General features: G+C 44.3%; 1 protein-coding gene across 1 annotated transcript in view; it reads left to right on the top strand.

Moving 5' to 3' along the window:
- LOC311130646 (transforming growth factor beta receptor type 3-like) overlaps positions 1–17,293 on the top strand; it is a 149,827-nt gene that overhangs the window by 41,552 nt on the left and 90,982 nt on the right. Inside the window, 1 exon segment of the mRNA XM_084163435.1 lies at positions 4,513–4,704. Coding sequence (XP_084019561.1) covers positions 4,513–4,704 — 192 coding nt within the window.

Below are 17,293 nucleotides of genomic sequence, written 5' to 3'. Positions count from 1 at the left end.
CCACAACTTGTCCCCTGAGACACAGTTTCTCTAATTGAAATGGCCTGTCCAATGCCTTGCACAAAACCTCAGGGCTGTGTGTGTTTTAAGTGTGTAAAATCACTAATGTTAAAGTACAATAATGTTAACACTGTAGAGACATGTCAGATAGTGGCAGTGTAAGGTTGTAGCCCACCTGAAAGCTTGTGGCATGCGTTGCTTGTGCACATGGCTAAGGCTATGCCCTGATGTAAGAGCGGTCCACAGAGCAATGTGATTAGCTGGCTGATGTGCTGATGAGCTTACCATTGTGACCATGATGACATGCTGATGAGTTTACAAGCATGGTATGATCTGAGTTTAAATCCAAGCGCTCCAGACGCTCACTGCAGCCTGCTCTGTAGGTGAGGGACAAATGTGCTTTTCCAGGCCAGCAGACCAAACACAGAAACCCAGCCGGCCCCCCAGCCCCCTACCAGGCCTCCCAGACAGACTGGGCCTTAGTGTCCTCTACTGGGCTGCGTCCCAAATGGCACCCTATTTCCTATATAGTGCACTACTTTTATACTACTTATATAGTGCACTATACAGTGGGGAGAACAAGTATTTGATACACTGCCGATTTTGCAGGTTTTCCTACTTACAACATTTACATTTACATTTTAGTCATTTAGCAGACGCTCTTAACCAGAGCGACTTACAGGAGCAATTAGGGTTAAGTGCCTTGCTCAAGGGCACATTAACGTCATTTAGCAGACGCTCTTAGCCAGAGCGACTCACAAATTGGTGCGTTCACCCTATAGCCAGTGGGATAACCACTTTACAATTTGGGGGGGGGGGGTTAGAAGGAATACTTTAGCCTATCCCAGGTATTCCTTAAAGAGGTGGGGTTTCAAATGTCTCCGGAAGGTGGTGAGTGACTCCGCTGTCCTGGCGTCGTGAGGGAGCTTGTTCCACCATTGGGGTGCCAGAGCAGCGAACAGTTTTGACTGGGCTGAGCGGGAGCTGTGCTTCCGCAGAGGAAGGGGAGCCAGCAGGCCAGAGGTGGATGAACGCAATGTCCTCGTTTGGGTGTAGGGACTGATCAGAGCCTGAAGGTACAGGGGTGCCGTTCCCCTCACTGCTCCAAAGGCAAGCACCATGGTCTTGTAGCGGATGCGAGCTTCAATTGGAAGCCAGTGGAGTGTGCGGAGGAGGGGGGTGACGTGAGAGAACTTGGGAAGGTTGAACACCAGACGGGCTGCGGCATTCTGGATGAGTTGTAGGGGTTTAATGGCACAGGCAGGGAGCCCAGCCAACAGCGAGTTGCAGTAGTCCAGACGGGAGATGACAAGTGCCTGGACCAGGACCTGCGCCGCTTCCTGTGTAAGGCAGGGTCGCACTCTCCGAATGTTGTAGAGCATGAACCTGCAGGAGCGGGTCACCGCCTTGATGTTGGCGGAGAACGACAGGGTGTTGTCCAGGGTCACGCCTAGGCTCTTCGCACTCTGGGAGGAGGACACAGCATGTAGAGGTCTGTAATTTTTATCATAGGTACACTTCAACTGTGAGAGACCAAAATCCAGAAAATCACATTGTATGATTTTTAAGTAATTCATTTGCATTTTATTGCATGACATAAGTATTTGATACATCAGAAAAGCAGAACTTAATATTTGGTACAGAAACCTTTGTTTGCAATTACAGAGATCATATGTTTCCTGTAGGTCTTGACCAGGTTTGCACACACTGCAGCAGGGATTTTGGCCCATTCCTCCATACAGACCTTCTCCAGATCCTTCAGGTTTCGGGGCTGTCGCTGGGCAATACGGACTTTCAGCTCCCGCCAAAGATTTTCTATTGGGTTCAGGTCTGGAGACTGGCTAGGCCACTCCAGGACCTTGAGATGCTTCTTACGGAGCCACTCCTTAGTTGCCCTGGCTGTGTGTTTCGGGTCATTGTCATGCTGGAAGACCCAGCCACGACCCATCTTCAATGCTCTTACTGAGGGAAGGAGGTTGTTGGCCAAGATCTCGCGATACATGGCCCCATCCATCCTCCCCTCAATACGGTGCAGTCGTCCTGTCCCCTTTGCAGAAAAGCATCCCCAAATAATTATGTTTCAACCTCCATGCTTCACGGTTGGGATGGTGTTCTTGGGGTTGTACTCATCCTTCTTCTTCCTCCAAACACGGCGAGTGGAGTTTAGACCAAAAAGCTATATTTTTGTCTCATCAGACCACATGACCTTCTCCCATTCCTCCTCTGGATCATCCAGATGATAATTGGCAAACTTCAGACGGGCCTGGACATGCGCTGGCTTGAGCAGGGGGACCTTGCGTGCGCTGCAGGATTTTAATCCATGACGGCGTAGTGTGTTACTAATGGTTTTCTTTGAGACTGTGGTCCCAGCTCTCTTCAGGTCATTGACCAGGTCCTGCCGTGTAGTTCTGGGCTGATCCCTCACCTTCCTCATGATCATTGATGCCCCACGAGGTGAGATCTTACATGGAGCCCCAGACTGAGGGTGATTGACCGTCATCTTGAACTTCTTCCATTTTCTAATAATTGCGCCAACAGTTGTTGCCTTCTCACCAAGCTGCTTGCCTATTGTCCTGTAGCCCATCCCAGCCTTGTGCAGGTCTACAATTTTATCCCTCATGTCCTTACACAGCTCTCTGGTCTTGGCCATTGTGGAGAGGTTGGAGTCTGTTTGATTGAGTGTGTGGACAGGTGTCTTTTATACAGGTAACAAGTTCAAACAGGTGCAGTTAATACAGGTAATGAGTGGAGAACAGGAGGGCTTCTTAAAGAAAAACTAACAGGTCTGTGAGAGCCGGAATTCTTACTGGTTGGTAGGTGATCAAATACTTATGTCATGCAATAAAATGCAAATTAATTACTTAAAAATCATACAATGTGATTTTCTGGATTTTGGTTTTAGTTTCCGTCTCTCACAGTTGAAGTGTACCTATGATAAAAAATTACAGACCTCTACATGCTTTGTAAGTAGGAAAACCTGCAAAATCGGCAGTGTATCAAATACTTGTTCTCCCCACTGTATATGGAATATGATGCCATTTGGGACGTAACCCTGGTCTGACCACGCTGGGGCTTGGCTCTGCATGACTGACAGGACTCACTGGTCCTACTGTTCCTCTCCACGACAGCCATGGATGGATGGATGGATGGATGGATGGATGGATGGACAGCAGTGAGAGGAAAGGGACAGACGGCCCTATTTTTGGACCCCTGCCCTCAGACTAACTATAAGCCTGATCTATGGCAGTCTTGAGGTTTAGTTGTAGCCTATTTATTATAATTAGTTATGATTGACTTTAGCTACCTATAGCATTATCTTCAGTTTTGAGTAACATCCAGGACCTCACAATGTTACCTGCACCACCTATTAGGCTAATCAGTGTGGAGAGAAATGAAAAGATACAAAAAGTGAGATTCTGATCCAGAGAGAGAAAAAGGAATCCCACAACCTCCATAATATGACCTTGTTAGGACAGCCCTTCGAGGAAGTTTTGTTAACAAGTTGTGCTCGTTATGTTCAACTGCTTGATCCCTGTTATAGTCCATCCGTTCTTGTTGTCCTCCAAGTCCAAGGTCACCAGTCTCTCTGTGCTGCAGGGCACCAGTGGGAGTGTAACACACTCACACACACACACACACTGTAAACCAATCTGGTAGGCTTCTCGCCAATCTAACAGGCTTCTCACAGGAACACCTCCAGCGCCACATCTCCATAGCAACTTCTATAACTGACCACAGTCATAACGGCTAATTATGTGCAGTCCAGAGACAAGAGCACTAAAGTGTGAAGTGTGGTCCACCCCCTGTAGGGATTAGGGAACTAAGGGAAGGTCAGATCTGAACATTTAATGGAAAAGAGAAAGAGGTGAAAGTGACATAAAGGGGATTATAATGGAGGTCTCTCTGGGTCGTCTTGATTATACGTCTGGCACCATAACATCCTGTAGAGGGTCAGCTAGACACTGCTTTGTTCAGAGGCGAGGCCAGTCTTGTGTTAGTGGCCTGTTGAGGGTCAGAAAGCGTGGTGCTGCTCTTTGTTGAGAGGCCAGTCTGATGTGTTAGTAGGCTGTGGACTGGAGAGAATGGCCTACTTTGAGAAGTAATGAGCTTTGTGCGCAGACAGTGTTTTATTTTGCTATACCCAATTTAGATAATGATTATGTCACTCATTATGGTTGCATGCTGACACTTTATTTGCCCTCATCATTCATAACTTGTTCATCAAATAATTGCTGATTCATACACTATCTATTTATACTCAATCTAATTATGGACAGTCTATAAATGATTTACAGAACCTTCATATAAAGTGTTCTCCAGTTTGTTGGACTGTAGCTGCAGTGTGGAAAACTTCTTACCTCTGTGCTGTTGGCTTTTTCTTGAGGACTACTTTATGTTTATTTATTTTAATTTTTTGAATGAAGATTCTCTAGCTTCACACTGGTGATCTTGGATTCTTGAAAAAAACATTTAATGGATTCCACTCATCAAATGTGTATTTTCTCCCCCCAGGTCCGTTGTCTCGTAGCCCGTGTGAGCTGCTGCCAGTAGGCGTAGGCCACCCGGTGCAGGCTCTACTGAAGAGCTTCACGGCCCTGTCAGGCTGTGCCTCCCGTGGAACAATGGGTCTACCGCAGGAGGTCCACATCATCAACCTGAGGGGCAGCAGCCCTGAGGGGTCAGACGGCACACCTCCAGAGGTCAGTCACCTGTATATAATATAACCACCTATATAAAAAACAATGTATAACAATATACTGTAAATAATATGATGGACCAGAGGACACACCTGACCAGAGGTCAGTCACTCACCTGGCTGAGCCAGCCCAGAACACCCACACCTGGGCCAGCCATCACTGTTTCACACTATCATGCCAACCTCAACTGCACTGTGCAGGCTCAGATATGTCCTATCCAGCATGGTACCAGCAACTATGGTGGATGCATAACTAGGCCAGTGCAGTACAGCTCTGCTTGGCTCAGTAGTGTGAAAATTACTAGAGAATATTAATTGGTATTATAAAAATCAACACATGTGCTGTAGACCAGGGGTTCTAAAACCTTTTGGGGCCCAGGGACCCCTTTTGTGGTAGCAAATTCATTAGGGACCCCTTCATAGCTCGTGTAAGATAGAAATAGCATACCAGGAGTTTTACTATGACTTCCGCAGTGCATGGCTGGACAAACCATGTCTCGGGCCCTGGGAAGGAACATTTTAAAGGCCCGCCTCTTGGCATCGAAGACAACATTTAGCATTTTTCAAGCTTATTTCCTGTAATTCTACACACCTCTGTTTGGGTAAAAAGCTGAGGGCCTGGATAAATGTAACCACTCTCAAATTCATAGACCGAGATATGGATGCAAGGACTGACTATCCATGATATCAAAATGATAGTTTTAACAATGTTTTTAGGCTATAGAGCAGGGTTCCCCCAACTGGCGGTCGTGGGTGATTTTTGTTTGCCCCCCAAGATTTCTGACTGAAAAACATATATAAAAATATATTTATTGTTGACTATAAAAACACCAGCAAATCAGCTCTAAGTGATTTTAATTTTGGAAATCTGTTCCAAAGTATTCACAGGCATAATAGAGAGGTATACAGTCTGTGATCGTATACAAATTGCAGTCAATGTGCAGTCTACAAATTATTTGTAATCATGTTCCGGCCCCCGACCATTCACAAAAATAATAAAATGGCCCGCGGCTGAATCTAGTTGATGATACCTGCTTTACAGTGTTTGTTTACATTTACATTGTTTACAAACATTGGAGTAAACAAGCTTATATTTTGGGTTCTGATGGGGTATGACAGTTTAACTTTGCTCATGAGGCATTTATAAGTTATATTCTTCAAGAATCAATGGGTACATCATGGTATTCCCTACCATAAATTAATTTAGCAACTGAGGATTCTAGCTTTAAATTACAGTGCATTTTTTGGGAATACAAGATGTATTAAGTTTAAAAATGTATAAGTGGTGGAGCACTATGGAAACCAATATCCCTGTGAGCCTCCAAGGCCCATGTTGCCCAGGGTTAAGAACATAAATTGTAGATGAATAATATTATGTTGTATTGTATTTTATTACACCCTTTAAACTTATTCCTTGGATCCCTTGGCCAAAAATATTCATACACATTTTTTATTATATATTTAAAAAATATATATACACTACCATTCAAAAGTTTGGGGTCACTTAGAAATGTCCTTGTTTTCGAAAGAAAATAAAAACAATTGTCCATTAAAATAACATCAAATTGATCAGAAATACAGTGTAGACATTGTTAATGTTGTAAATGGCTATTGTAGCTGGAAACGGCTGATTTTTTAATGGAATATCTACATAGGCGTACAGAGGCCCATTATCAGCAACCAACAGTCCTGTGTTCCAATGGCACGTTGTGTTTGCTAATCCAAGTTTATCATTTTAAAAGGCTAATTGATCATTAGAAAACCCTTTTGCAATTATGTTAGCACAGCTGAAAACTGTTGTGCTGATTAAAGAAGCAATACAACTGGCCTTCTTGAGGCTAGTTGAGTATCTGGAGCATCAGCAATTGTGGGATCAATTACAGGCTCAAAATGGCCAAAACAAATAACTTTCTTCTGAAACTCATCAGACTATTCTTGTTCTGAGAAATGAAAGCTATTCCATACGAGAAATTGCCAAGAAACTGAAGATCTCGTACAAAGCTGTGTATTACTCCCTCCACAGAACAGCGCAAACTGGCTCTAACCAGAATAGAAAGAGGAGTGGGAGGCCCTGGTGCACAACTGAGCAAGAGGACAAATACATTAGCGTGTCTAGTTTGAGAAACAGGCACCTCACAGGTCCTCAACTGGCAGCTTCATTAAATAGTACCCGCAAAACACCAGTCTCAAAGCCAACAGTGAAGAGGCGACTCCGGGATGCTGACCTTCTAGGCAGAGTTGCAAAGAAAAAGCCATATCTCAGACTGCCCATTTTAATATTTTATTTTTATTGGCCAGTCTGAGATATGGCTTTTTCTTTGCAACTCAGCCTAGGAGGTCAGCATCCCGGAGTCGCCTCTTCACTGTTGACGTTGAGACTGGTGTTTTGCGGGTACTATTTAATGAAGCTGCCAGTTGAGGACCTGTGAGGCGTCTGTTTTCTAAGTGACCCAAAACTTTTGAACTGTAGTGTATATATATTTTTTGTTGATCTGGCCGCAGACCCCCAGCAGTACCTCGGCAGTCCCCACTTTGATAACCCCTGCTGTACACTGTAGAGTCTCACTCTATCCACATCTTTATATACTGTTATACAGTAACTGTAACCCACAGTGCACAACTCTGTCAGACTGCTAAATATCTAACATGCTCCCAGCATACTGTTTTTACCATAACATAAACATTGATGTCAACAAAAATACTGGTGTCATTTTGAGTTTAGTGGCCTCAGCAGATGAGCACATTAAAAAAATCGTCACCTCCTCCTGTTGATAACTCGATCAGTATCGTTCCATGGGCAGTGTGCCATCCTAAAAAAGTACATAACGGTGTGGGTTGGCTTTCACTTTCAACAGCTCCATACCAAGATAATTGATGCTATAATTACTGGTAGACCTCTCTGGCTGTGAGCTGGGCAGACTCAAATGCTTTCTGGGGAGAGCTGCATTATTTCTTTTTTACTTTGTCATTGCTGAGCAGCAGGGCTGGAGAGAAATGTGTGAATGAAAGAACGAAGAAAAATAAAATAAAATATAGTGGACCCCCCTCCGCTTATCAAATTGTACTCATCCCAAGAATAACAGCAGCATTAACTGAGGAGGTAGTGGTGGGAGGTTGTTGCTCAATGTAGGGGAGATTACAATACACAATAGTTAGATGTTGTCAGCCATGCAGATCTTAGGTTGCAGGCAACCAGTCTGAATGCTGTTCTTGACCCAGAGTCATTAAAGACAGTAGACCAGAGAACCTTACATGACCTTTCTTGTGATTTATGCATTAGAGGGCAGGGTTATGGTCATTAGAGCACACTGTTGAAAAATGTTTTAAAAACTTAAACAAGCATTTTTTACAGGATAGGTAGTACCTCCCTGTTTCACTCCATTTTCTTATTTTTGTTTGCCTATTGATTGAACACTACCCAGGCTTGGGTTATCTGTGTAAAGATGGATGGCTCTCCTGTCTCTCACCACTCTGCACACAGGCCCCCTCTCCCTGTGAGCTACTCCTTCCATGGTGTATCTGTAGAGTACAATAGAGAACACTGTATCTGTAGAGTATAGTAGAGAACACTGTATCTGTAGAGTATAGTAGAGAACACTGTATCTGTAGAGTATAGTAGAGAACACTGTATCTGTAGAGTATAGTAGAGAACACTGTATCTGTAGAGTATAGTAGAGAACACTGTATCTGTAGAGTATGGTAGATATCACTGTATCTGCAGCATCTATCCCCTGCCCTCTTCTGCCCCCATTTTAATCAGGGGCCCAGCAAATGGCGTCCGGTCCTTCCCCCCTGGTGCTGACAGGAAGCCGAAGAAAGGCTTGTTGGCCAAAACAACGCAGCAGAAGATTGTAAACATCCGTGGGAGATCAGATTGTTGTTGGAGGGCTCCACGGCTGCGTCCCAAATGACACCCTATTCCCCTACATAGTGCACTGCTTAGTAGTGCACTATATAGGAAATATGATGTCATTTGGGACATAGCATTGTTGTTGGAGGGCTCAGCTCCATGATCCTGATAGTTGTAGTGTGTGCCAACTGCCTATAGGCTTGAACCCTTCTCTCTTTCAGGGTTTAGGCTTACAGTACAGGTGTATATCAGACTATTGAATGGCAAGACCCTCTGTTTACATTAACATTTGCTCTACCATAAGTCATGGGTGTCAGATCTCTCTGTGTTGACTGCGGACTGAAGGATGTGCTTGTGCTGTGATATTTAAGTGTCCCACTCCCTACCCCTACTGTCATGGTAGTGTGAAAAGCAGCATGTCTCGGCCTGCACTGGGGATTTCACTGCTGAGTTAGGCAGACTTAAATGTTGCTAAGGTCTGATGCATACACAAGAACAGGAACTGGGTGTGAGGCTGGTGTGTTATGTTGAGTCAGCATGCAAATAAAGACATCACTCTGGTGATTTTATCATAACACACCAGCCTGACTTGTGGGCTCCTGAGTGGCGCAGCGGTCTAAGACACTGCATCTCAGTGCTTGAGGCGTCACTACAGACCCACTGGTTCGATTCCAGGCTGTATCACAACCGGCCGTGATTGGGAGTCCCATAGGGCGGTGCACAATTGGCCCAGCGTCGTCCGGGTTTGGCCGGTCATTGTAAATAAGAATTTATTCTTAACTGACTTGCCTAGTTAAATAAAGGTTAAATAACAAATAAAAATAACACCTTAGTGCACCTTGCATAGATGTTTTTATTTAGCCTTTATTTTAACAGGGAATACCTATTGAGACCTAGTTGTCTTTTACAAAAGCGCCCTGTATATACAACATACAGTGGGGAAAAAAAGTATTTAGTCAGCCACCAATTGTGCAAGTTCTCCCACTTAAAAAGATGAGAGAGGTCTGTAATTTTCATCATAGGTACACGTCAACTATGACAGACAAAATGAGAAAAAATCCAGAAAATCACATTGTAGGATTTTTAATGAATTTATTTGCAAATTATGGTGGAAAATAAGTATTTGGTCAATAACAAAAGTTTCTCAATACTTTGTTATATACCCTTTGTTGTCAATGACACAGGTCAAACGTTTTCTGTAAGTCTTCACAAGGTTTTCACACACTGTTGCTGGTATTTTGGCCCATTCCTCCATACAGATCTCCTCTAGAGCAGTGATGTTTTGGGGCTGTCGCTGGGCAACACAGACTTTCAACTCTCTCCAAACATTTTCTATGGGGTTGAGATCTGGAGACTGGCTAGGCCACTCCAGGACCTTGAAATGCTTCTTACGAAGCCACTCCTTCGCTGCCCAGGCGGTGTGTTTGGGATCATTGTCATGCTGAAAGACCCAGCCACGTTTCATCTTCAATGCCCTTGCTGATGGAAGGAGGTTTTCACTCAAAATCTCACGATACATGGCCCCATTCAGTCTTTCCTTTACACGGATCAGTCGTCCTGGTCCCTTTGTAGATAAACAGCCCCAAAGCATGATGTTTCCACCCCCATGCTTCACAGTAGGTATGGTGTTCTTTGGATGCAACTCAGCATTCTTTGTCCTCCAAACACGACGAGTTGAGTTTTTACCAAAAAGTTATATTTTGGTTTCATCTGACCATATGACATTCTCCCAATCCTCTTCTGGATCATCCAAATGCACTCTAGCAAACTTCAGACGGGCCTGGACATGTACTGGCTTAAGCAGGGGGACACGTCTGGCACTGCAGAATTTGAGTCCCTGGCGGCGTAGTGTGTTACTGATGATAGGCTTTGTTACTTTGGTCCCAGCTCTCTGCAGGTCATTCACTAGGTCCCCCCGTGTGGTTCTGGGATTTTTGCTCACCGTTCTTGTGATCATTTTGACCCCACGGGGTGAGATCTTGCGTGGAGCCCCAGATCGAGGGAGATTATCAGTGGTCTTGTATGTCTTCCATTTCCTAATAATTGCTCCCATAGTTGATTTCTTCAAACCAAGCTGCTTACCTATTGCAGATTCAGTCTTCCCAGCCTGGTGCAGGTCTACAATTTTGTTTCTGGTGTCCTTTGACAGCTCTTTGGTCTTGGCCATAGTGGAGTTTGGGTTGTGGACAGGTGTCTTTTATACTGATAACAAGTTCAAACAGGTGCCATTAATACAGGTAACGAGTGGAGGACAGAGGAGCCTCTTAAAGAAGAAGGTACAGGTCTGTGAGAGCCAGAAATCTTGCTTGTTGGTAGGTGACCAAATACTTATTTTCCACCATAATTTGCAAATAAATTCATAAAAAATCCTACAATGTGATTTTCTGGAGAAAAAAAATCTCAATTTGTCTGTCATAGTTGACGTGTACCTATGATGAAAATTACAGGACTCTCTCATCTTTTTAAGTGGGAGAACTTGCACAATTGGTGGTTGACTAAATACTTTTTTTCCCCACTGTAAATTTACACATTATACCCAACCTATAGAGTAGAACACCTACTCATTCAAGGGTTTTTCTTTATGAAACTATTTTCTACATTGTAGAATAATAGTGAAGACATCAAAACTATGAAATAACACATATGGAATCATGTAGTAACCAAAAAAGTGTTAAACAAATCAAAATATATTGTGAATCAGGCCTTCATGGTCGAATTGCTGCAAATAAACCACTACTAAAGGACACAATAAGAAGAGACTTGCTTGGGCCAAGAAACACAAGCAATAGACATTAGACTGGTGGAAATTTGTCCTTTGGTCTGGAGTCCAAATTGGAGATTTTTGGTTCCAACTGCCGTGTCTTTGTGAGACGTGATGTGGGTGAGCGGATGATCTCTGCATGTGTATTTCCCACCGTAAAGCATGGAGGAGGAGGTGTTATGGTGTGGGGATGCTTTACTGGTGACACTGTCTGTGATTTATTTAGAATTCAAGGCACACTTAACCAGCATGGCTACCACAGTATTCTGCAGCGATACGCCATTACATTTACATTTACGTCATTTAGCAGACGCTCTTATCCCAGGTATTCCTTAAAGAGGTGGGGTTTCAAATGTCTCCAGAAGGTGGTGAGTGACTCCGCTGTCCTGCCGTCGTGAGGGAGCTTGTTCCACCATTGGGGTGCCAGAGCAGCGAACAGTTTTGACTGGGCTGAGCGGGAACTGTGCAGAGGTAGGGGAGCCAGCAGGCCAGAGGTGGATGAACGCAATGCCCTCGTTTGGGTGTAGGGACTGATCAGAGCCTGAAGGTACGGAGGTGCCGTTCCCCTCACAGCTCCGTAGGCAAGCACCATGGTCTTGTAGTAGATGCGAGCTTCAACTGGAAGCCAGTGGAGTGTGCGTAGGAGCGGGGTGACGTGAGAGAACTTGGGAAGGTTGAACACCAGACGGGCTGCGGCAACCCATCTAGTTTGGGCTTAGTGGGACTATCATTTGTTTTTCAACAGGACAATGACCCAACACACCTCCAGGCTGTGTAATTGCTATTTTACCAAGAAGGAGAGCGATGGAGTGCTGCATCAGATGACCTGGCCTCCACAATCCCCCGACCTCAACCAAATTGAGATGGTTTGGGATGAGTCGGACAGCAGAGTGAAGGAAAAGCAGCCAACAAGTGCTCAGCAAATGTGGGAACTCCTTCAAGACTGTTGGAAAAGCATTCCAGGTGAAGCTGGTTGAGAGAATGCCAATAGTGTGCAAAGCTGTCATCAAGGCAAAGGGTGGCTATTTGATTTGTTTAATACTTCTTTGGTTACTACATGATTCTATATAAGTGTTTTTTCCTAGTTTTGATGTCTTCACTATTATTCTACAATGTAGAAAATAGTAAAAATAAAGAGAAACCCTTGAATGAGTAGGTGTCCTAAAACTTTTGACCGGTAGTGTATATACACACATTAAAATACAGAAACACAGTCATGGGAAGCACAAATAAAACATCACAGAGGTTGATAGGACTTGCACTGTGGCCTATGCTGAAAACATTCTCTAAAGAACGAGCTTGAGGTAAATTATTTAATTAAAGGTCTCCTTTGAAACGTACAGTATCAACAAATTTCCCAAGAAGGATCGAGAGCGATGTTGGACAATAGAATACCATAGTATGAACACAATGTAACATAACACATTGAAGTAATTGTCACACTGAAAAGAAATGCATGCAGCGAAGTTAAGTCTGAGTGATGCCATACCTGTCATTACTCCACATCCAAAACATGTGCTGTTCTGATTGCACTCCTTTGGCTTATATTTCTTTATTCTGTAGAAGAACAACCTTGCCAAGAACAGAGATATCCTGCCACTTTTGAATAAGAGCAGCAACATATACACTGAGTGTACAAAACATTAGGAACACACACACGAGAGAGAGTGAGAGAGAGAGAGTCAGTGTTTCTGTAGTGTTTTCAGACAGTACATGAGACCACAGAAAACGCCTGAAGCCAAGTAATCACCAGCTTAATGATACCTTTGTCTGGTGTTCATCTCTCCTGGGTGGTAAGGGTACCCTTGAGAAAACTCTCTCTCTCGCTCTCTCTCTCTCTCTCTCTCTCTCTCTCTCTCTCTCTCTCTCTCGCCTGCGTACCTCTTAAATAAAGACCCTCTTTCCAATGTGGCTCATTTGACTTTGCCACTGTTGCAGTAGGGTAGGCTGGGCTCGTCACCTTTCTCCTCTGTATCACCAGTCGTCATATAAACCATCCAAACAGCTTAGCAACCGGGTACTACCTGGGGTTTGAACCTGTGACCCTCGCTCCTTTGGTGTTCTGAGTTCCGACACTTGTAGTTCCCTCCAAACAGCATAACACCCATGAGCACCAACAACACCACTTAGTGTGTTGTGAATTGTGTAATGAATGTATTGTAATGTTAAAAAAATTGTATAACTGCCTTAATATTGCTGGACCCCAGGAAGAGTAGATGCTGCCTTAGCAGCAGCTAATGGGGATCCATAATAAATACAAATACAAACACCCCTGCGGTGTGTCTAGTTGAGAGGGTTTTACTAAACCATATCACCTTGCTGCTCTGCTAATGTAAACCTGACTGGATGGGATCTACACAACATCTCTCTCTGGCTTCTCATCATTGAGGTAAAAAAATATTATTGTCACATACACTGGATAGGTGCAGTGAAATGTGTTGTTTTACAGGGTCTGTCATAGTAGTTTAGCACCCCTGGAGCAAATTAGGGTTAAGTGCGTTGCACATCGACAGATTTTCACATAGTTGGCTCAGGTATTCGAACCAGCAACCTTTTGGTCACTGGCCCAAAACTCTATCCGCTAGGCTACCTGTCGCCAATACCTCAGAGGAGGAAGTAGCTAAACTTGTACAGCAGGCGTTAGTTGACTGCTGAGCCTCAGACACACAGAGCCCAGAATCTGGTCTGGTGGGTTTTCCTAGACTGGTTCAGACCCAGCCAGCTCTCTGACAGGGATGTGGGCTGCGCTGTGCAGACGGCAGTGGTGTGGTGGCTGTGGCCAAGTCGTTACCCTAACCTTGTCTGTGGTGAGAGTTGGTTGGCACCAGACACCCCTGTAGTTGATGGGAAAAGCTCCAATTCCGAACCCAACCCCTTCAATGTGGGACCATAAACGAAGGATGTATATACACTGAATATACAAAACATTAAGAACACCTGCTCTTTCCATGACATAGACTGACCAGGTGAATCCAGGTGAAAGCTCTAATCCCTTATTGATGTCACTTGTTAAATCCACTTCAATTAGTGTAGATGAAGGGGAAGAGACAGGCTAAAGAAGGACTTTTAAGCCTTGAGACAATTGAGATATTGTGTATGTATGTCATTCAGAAGGTGAATGGGCAAGACAAAAGATTTAAGTGCCTTTGAACAGGGTATGTCTACTGCCAGGCGCACCAGTTTGAGTGTGTCAAGAACTGCAACACTGCTGGGTTTTTCACGCTCAACAGTTTCCCGTGTGTATCAAGAATAGTCAACGACCCAAAGGACATCCAGCCAACTTGACACAACTGTGGGAAGTATTGTAGTCAACATGGGCCAGCATCCCTGTGGAACGCTTTCGAAACCTTGTAGAATCCATGCCTCGACAAATTGAGGCTGTTCTGAGGGCAAAATGATGGGGGGGGGGGGGGGGGTCTACAGTGGCTGGCAGATAAGATTGTTCCGCTCACCGCTCACCACCACATTCCAACCCCTCAGGTATTTGTTGGTCTTCGATATCTCCTGCCCAATTATTGTGCCTCTTTGATTTGAGGTAGAGATTGGTGCAGCACGGGACAAAGGCCAGAGAGGACCCTTTGACGTACACTACAGTATCCACATCTGGGATATATCTGGTCTGGAGACTGATACGCAACCAGAGACATAATGGGGACACCAAGGATGCGTCATAAATGGCACCCTACTCTCTTTATAGCGCACTGCTTTTGACCTGGGAAAAAGTAGTGCACTATGTAGGGAATAGGGTGCCATTTGGGACTAAGTCATAATAGGGAAACCAAGGCCTCTCTTTCTCACTCTGCAGTGTTGAGGTGGTGCTCTTCACGCTGAGAATAAACCCATGAGAGTTTAGCTGTCCAAAATCCTGCAATTATTTTCTCTTTAGAGACCTCTCCTGCTTGGTGTCACCGCCCAAATAACGACTTCAATTACTGTCATCTAATTCTGCTTGGGAGGTACAGAGTCCACCGAGCACATAGTCCAAAGCACACACTCTGTTCCCTAAGGATAACTGTCATGGCTTATGTCGACATTTGAGAATGGCTTGTTTTGCTAGTGAAATTCTCAGATGTAATATATCTCATGTGTTTTGTTTGTCATTTTGGCCAGTGTTAATGTTTTTCTGACTTTGTGTCATTGTTCATCTTCTGACTGCATTAGTTGGACTGTAAATCAGACTAATAAATTGTATTTTATATAAGCAATGTATTTTACTGAGGGAGGGAGAAGGGACATGTTCAAATATCATGGGAAACTCTTGTCATCATTGCAAAGAGTGCATTTAATTTCATGAGTTTCATTTCACATCATTGTGGGTGTCACATGAACCCCCCTAAGCAGTTTGTTTTTGGCCAGTTCCAAGATGTGTCCCAATTCTTTGCTCAACAACATATGTATGGATGATGATGATTCGCACACTCCGTTCTGCCAATGAACAATTGGTTGGTTACTTACCGGATAGAATGGAAAGTGCTGAATTGTTCTAGAATATTCCTGTTTGTTAGAAACATCCTAGATTGTCTGTGTAACATAACTATTGTCTGTCTATTTACCTAACCTTGCCTTCCAAAGCCCCCCTCTCTCACATGTGTTGTCTAGATTTTAGGGTCAGGATTGTGGAAGAGCCTAGGCATGTCCCTGTCCCTGGTCAACCCCTCTATCCCCCCTCTCCACCCACCCCTCCAAACCCTGTCCTTGGCTGCAGAAAGCAACTCCGTCTCAGGCAGAGAGTGATATGCATAATACTACTACTACTAATAATATATATAATAATTGTATAGTGCTTTTCAATACAGGTAAGAAGGTGCTTCACATCATAAAACAATAAAAAGAGGCACTGAATCTGCAAGCCTGGCCTGGCAGACCATTCCAAAGTCTAGGGGCCCTAATGGCAAATGCCTGGTCTCCTTTAGTTTTCAACCTAGAATTTGGAATGGTCAACAGTTCCCTGCCAGTGGATCTCAGGCTGCGTCCTGGCTCGTAAGGAGATAAAAGATCAGAGATATAGGATGGGGCTAAACCAAGCTTTAAACATGATTAATACAATTTTAAAATCTATTCTAAAAATGGCTGGTAGCCAGTGTAGAGAAGCTAAAATAGGTGTGATATGGTTACATTTCCTGGTGCCTGTTAAAAGCCGAGCTGCAGCATTTTGAACTAACTGTACTAACTGATGATGGAGCGATTTCTGACTGAGACAGGTATACAAACAGTTACAGTAATCTAGGTGTGAGGAAATAAAATCATGCATACATTTCTCCAGATCAATGACTGAAATAAAAGACTTGACTTTAGCTATATTTTTTATATGATAAAAGCAGGACTGGACAACCTTCTTTACATGCTGCTTGAGGTTTAGATCAGGGTCAAAGAAGACACCAAGGCTTCTGTCCGTAGGCTTTACCTTGGTGGACAAATGACCATGGTTATTTACAATCTGAGATAGAGAGAGATAAGTTGGCCCTGCACCGGTTCTCCCTGTGACCGTGGGTGTGTGTTTCTGTGGAGATAAGCGTCCTAACTAAACCAATCCTGATCCTTGACATTATAACGGCTGACCTTCCTACAGTACCTGAGACGGGGGTCCAGATGTGCCTATCTGGACATTCCGTAGTCTCAGTCTGCATCCCAAATGCCAGCCTATTCCTTTTAAAGTGGACTACTTTTGACCATAGCATATGGACCCTGGTCAAAACTAGTGCACTATATAGGCCAAGGGATTAAGGTGCCATTTGGGACACAGATTCTGTCTCTGTCTAGCCTTCCCTCATCCCTTGTCCTTCAGTCGTACACCCAGGCAGGGACCAGGGTTTGGTTTCACCACGTACACAGGCAGCCCTTGACACGTACACAGGCTGCCCTTGATACGTACACAGGCTGCCCTTGACACAAACACAGGCTGCCCTTGACACGTACACAGGCTGCCCATGACACGTACACAGGCTGCCCATGACACGTACACAGGCTGCCCATGACACGTACACAG

This window comes from Coregonus lavaretus (assembly GCF_964263955.1).
Source record: "Coregonus lavaretus genome assembly, chromosome: 6".
Lineage (NCBI taxonomy): Eukaryota > Metazoa > Chordata > Actinopteri > Salmoniformes > Salmonidae > Coregonus > Coregonus lavaretus.
Note: the sequence above shows the minus strand (reverse complement) of the source record. Positions and strands in the feature narration are given on the sequence as shown.